Source organism: Eschscholzia californica, unplaced genomic scaffold, assembly GCF_041429995.1.
Source record: "Eschscholzia californica isolate CP2 unplaced genomic scaffold, dmEscCali1.0.p SCAF_4, whole genome shotgun sequence".
NCBI classification, from domain to species: Eukaryota; Viridiplantae; Streptophyta; class Magnoliopsida; order Ranunculales; family Papaveraceae; genus Eschscholzia; species Eschscholzia californica.
The window spans coordinates 35,903,618-35,908,124 of record NW_028238461.1 but is presented as its reverse complement, the minus strand read 5'-3'; the positions used below and the strand labels follow the sequence as shown (position 1 = coordinate 35,908,124).

The following is a 4,507-nucleotide window of genomic DNA, read 5'->3' as shown; positions in this document are numbered from 1 at the left end:
CCTTCAGTCTCCCACCTGCTATTTCTGTCAGACTTTTGAATGAAGTGTCCATTGTACACCTAGTTTCCCCAAAAATTATTCTGCTACAATTGTGATTTTTTTATGGCTATTTTTCTTCCGATTTTATATGTTATTTCTCATTGATATAGTTAGGGAAATAAAACAATTTGGATACTTAACATGCACTATAAATTAACAGAAAATTAGGCCGAAAGTCCAACTCTAAATTTTTTAAGTTAAATAGACAATTTATATTTTTGAGTTAATAACCCAAATTTTGTATTTTTGTAAAAATTCAAATATTTTTATTTTGTTTAGTTAAAAATTCAATATTTTTTGCAAAGTTGTTTCATGCAAGGTATTGCAAAGCTGTTGAAAGGTATTACAAAGTGTCATATGGTGGGACCAAATGACTAGGAATGTGAACTAAGGTCAACAATTTCAAGCTTATCTTCTCTTGACAGATTACCCTACTCAATTTGGGTCACACATAGCCACCACTTACACATGTTTTAAAGAAGAAAAGTCATGTCAAACATTAGTGGGGGGAAGGTGTATGGAGATATTTTTTACCAAGCATTATTTACTCTCCTAACTCTTAGAGGTGAAGGCATGTAAATTGACTTCTTCATTCACAATATTATATATCTCATTCTCAAGTTCATTAACTAGACTTTGTGTACGGTAACTCCCGAAAGTTGTATCATTATTTTCATAGTGGATTAGCTTGGTGTAGCTGAAAGAGAATATAGGATTTGCTCCGAACTTCTACAAATCTTGTGTGCCATTATTCTTTATTTTTTTTCGTGGATATGTTCTATTTATTCACCATTGCATCCTAAGATCCTGGTTTTTCGCATTAGATAAAAACTCTAAGTAGACTGATCACCTACATGGAGTGACTATTTTTCTTAACAAAAAGTTGTCGCAAGGTGTTGCAAAATTATCGCAAGATGTTGTAAAGTTGTTGCAAGGTGTCACAAAACAATTGAAAATTGAAAAAAATACCTAAGGAGCTGAAGACTAAAAACAATGACCGGTCTTTTTTCACCAAAACAAAAAAAATTACGTTCAAAACGTGTTCTAAATATATTACATCAACTACCTGCTAGCTCCTTGAACATTAATTAAAATCATTATCTTTATAGCCACCTTCTCTATAATTGCCTGAAACCAGAAAACAAGAAATCAACCTTATCGGCTTTTAACTTTTCCAATAAAAAACTGTTTAGGTACAATTATTAATAGATCTTCATAATCAATGAGGTCTTCTAGTTGAGTAGATAATGTAATACTACTCTATAAATATCAATATTATGGGAGAGGAAAAAAGCACCAATTGATCTAGATCTCAAAAGAAATCTATCTGTCAATATCTTTCAGTTTTAAGTGATCAATTGAAAAATGTTGAAGTATGAGCTTATTAATTATTTCGATGTAGCTGCCTCAGCGGACCGTATATGGGCTGTTTACAGCTCCCACGATCTCCCTAAGCTCATAGTCAAATTACTTCCCAGTGTTTTTGAGAGGATTGATATCTTGGAAGGCGATGGTGGTCTTGGTACCGTTCTTCGCATTGTATATCCTCCTGGTATGTCGTTGTATTAAATTATGTCTGTTCAACTACAAAACAATTACTATTATATTGTTGCAAATATTTTCTTGTCTTGAAAATCGTCTAAGTTAACAAATAATATCCGTATCTAATACAGGATCGGTGCCGCTTACGTACAAAGAGAAGTTTGTGACGATGAATAATTGTAAGCGTTTGAAGGAAGTAAGACAAATTGAAGGCGGATATTTGGATATGGGTGTGACATTTTACATGGACAGTTTCCAAATCCTCGAAAAAGGCTGTAATAAATGCACCATCAAATCCATAACTAAGTATGAGGTCCCCGAAAAATTTGCCGAAAAGGTTTCTCCCTTGATTAGTGTCGATTCACTCGCTAGCATGGCTGAAGCCATATCAAGTTATGTTCTGAAGAAAAAGAAAGTAATGGTGAAGAGGAATGAGTTAAGACATGAATTAGAAGTTTCTGCTTCCGCTGACGATGTTTGGGCAGTTTACAGTTCACATGATATTCCAAGACTATGTAGAGATGTTTTGCTTCCCGGTGTTTTCGAAAAGTTAGATGTCATTGAAGGTGATGGAGGTGTTGGTACTATTCTTGATGTTTTTGCTCGGCAAGGTAAACACTCTTTTATCTAGTAAAATTATCACTTGCCAAACAAAGAGGAGCTTATATAAACCATTGAGAGATGCTAGAATCACAAAAGAATTTGACAAAAAAAAATTCCCAGCTGATGTGGCGGTTGTGATTTTCATCTCTCAACGGCCTAGATTTGGTCAAAGTTTGAAACCACACCCGCCACATCAGCTGGGAACTTTTTTTTGTCAAAATCTTTTGTAACTTTATTATTTCCCTAAACCATTACCTCTCTCGTATGGGCTTTAATCCTCAAATACATTTCATACCAAAGTTTGTCGAGGTCCAACTTCAATGGAATCTCTAACAAAAATAAATTCCGCCCTTACTTATGTTTTCTCATATTTTTTTTATTTTGTCTTAGTAATTAAAAAGGAGAGAAACTTCATCACTTCATCATTTTATCTCTGTCTCAACCACATCTCTTATCGTTTCAACCATGATCTCCACCATATCTCTTAATCATCCTCCTCCTCCTTACCCCTCCTCTGCCCCATAAAAACATAATTTGAATCATTCCCCAAACCACAATTTGTGCGGTTATGGGAATTAAACCTCCACACAGACAAATCTGAAGTTATGTTGTTTTTATCAAAATTGATTCGTCGAAGTTGCGGGTTTTCTCAAAACCAGGTTAGTTTGTTTTGCACGACCTGCAACAAACTGAATCTGGTTGGATTTTCTTCCTTGAAGCAGACGAATGAGTGTGGGGAAGAAGACCCCAAACTAATTACAATGAAAGAGGCCTGAAGCCCAACAACAAGAAAGAGGTCTAAAGTCCGACATATTTAATAACTATAGATTTCACTTCCCGTGAAAAGTCGAACCAAGGACTTCCAGATTTTTAGAGTTTATGTCAACACGTTGAACCACTTAGCAAGTGTTGACCCGAACCATACCGTTATAACCATTTTTCATTTTCTTTTTCATTTGTGTTGAAACACCGCGTCACCACCCAATCCATTAGGGCCAAAACATTTTTTCTAACAAGGACGAGTCATTGCATCATTAATGGCCCTGATTCATGATGTGGATACAACATTTAAATACAAAATTTGGATTGAATGAGTGCATATACTGTAAGGGATAGTGCAAGAGGGTAAAACTCCAACCCCTATAAATCAAATCCATGCCAGCTTAGTTGTGGAAAGGAACCTAACCAACTCAGTTATCAGTTGATGCATGACCAAGATAATTATAACTAGGACTAATTACAAAAAAAAAAACCATATTTACGGATTGTGTTTATACTAATATTCCATTTTTTTCACTTTCTTTTTTGTAGGCAATGTTCTACGTAAATACAAGGAAAAAATTGTGAAAATAAATCACGAAAAACGATTAAAAGAGGTAACCATGATTGAAGGGGACTACTTAGACATGGGATGTACATTTTACACGGAAAAAATTCATGTCTTGCCAAAAGGTCTTAATTCATGTGTTATTGAATCTTCACTTATTTACGAAGCAAAGGAAGAAAATGCGGATAGTGTAGCTTCTGTCATCACTGTTGAACCATTGGCTAACATGGCAGAAGTTGTCGCAAATTACGTACTTAAGAAGCAAATTCGCCTGTTAGGGTTTGTGGTTATGCCAAAGTTAGGACTAAGCTTTTTGGTTGGACTACTTCTTTGCTTGGTTTTACTTGGAGTTTTATTGCTAGGAGGTGTTCACTTTTAAGGGCGTTTCTTATGAGTCAAAGAGTGGAGTTTTATGTATTTTATGAACGAATGAAGTAGATAAGATCTAAGGGTATGTATGATGTATTTAAACCCCTAGCATTAGCTACGCCTTGGCTAGTAGTGTTTCTCCTTATTGCTAAAATTTTCTGTTGTTTTCTTTTAATTTTAGGCCAGCAATTTGCTTCTTCTTTCTTACTTGATCTTTTTTATTTTTCACTCAAGATAACCAACATGGGAAACTAAAATTGAATAGAAATACAACAGTCATACAAGTACTTTTTGATGACTCCCTTGGTGATTTCATCCTGATAAGACAAGTTGGTCTTTTCACTCAAGGAAAAAACCATATTACCCCTTATCTTATTCACTACGCACGTAGGCAAGGAGGTCACCTAGGGAGTTACCAAGAAAGTACTTTTGTCATTTTTGATTGAAATGCTCTCTTAAATCATCTTGTCCAAATAAGAACTGGAAAGCAAAAAAAAGACAGAAATAACTTACTTTCAACATGCACAAAAGTCTTAGAATTCGATTATCTAAATTTCAAGTTTCTACTCAAGTTCAATATACAAACATTAAGCTTTTAATCACTAGGAAAGAATAAAAAAGAGAATG

General features: G+C 34.6%; 1 protein-coding gene across 1 annotated transcript; it reads left to right on the top strand.

The window, feature by feature from the left end:
* Window positions 1–1,118: 1,118 nt before the first annotated feature.
* Window positions 1,119–4,055, top strand: LOC147544353 (S-norcoclaurine synthase 1-like). The gene is made up of 3 exons (XM_086636735.1): window positions 1,119–1,591; window positions 1,713–2,192; window positions 3,496–4,055. Exons 1-3 carry the CDS (start codon window positions 1,405–1,407, stop codon window positions 3,888–3,890), a joined length of 1,062 nt encoding a protein of 353 aa, XP_086492861.1. The 5' UTR covers window positions 1,119–1,404; the 3' UTR covers window positions 3,891–4,055.
* Window positions 4,056–4,507: the final 452 nt, after the last annotated feature.

Bases quoted from the DNA above. Each gene is read 5' to 3' on its own strand.
- LOC147544353 (XM_086636735.1), top strand. From the start codon at position 1,405: ATGTTGAAGTATGAGCTTATTAATTATTTCGATGTAGCTGCCTCAGCG. The intron at 1,592-1,712 runs GTATGTCGTTGT...TATCTAATACAG, and splicing joins TCGCATTGTATATCCTCCTG to GATCGGTGCCGCTTACGTAC. The intron at 2,193-3,495 runs GTAAACACTCTT...TCTTTTTTGTAG, and splicing joins TGATGTTTTTGCTCGGCAAG to GCAATGTTCTACGTAAATAC.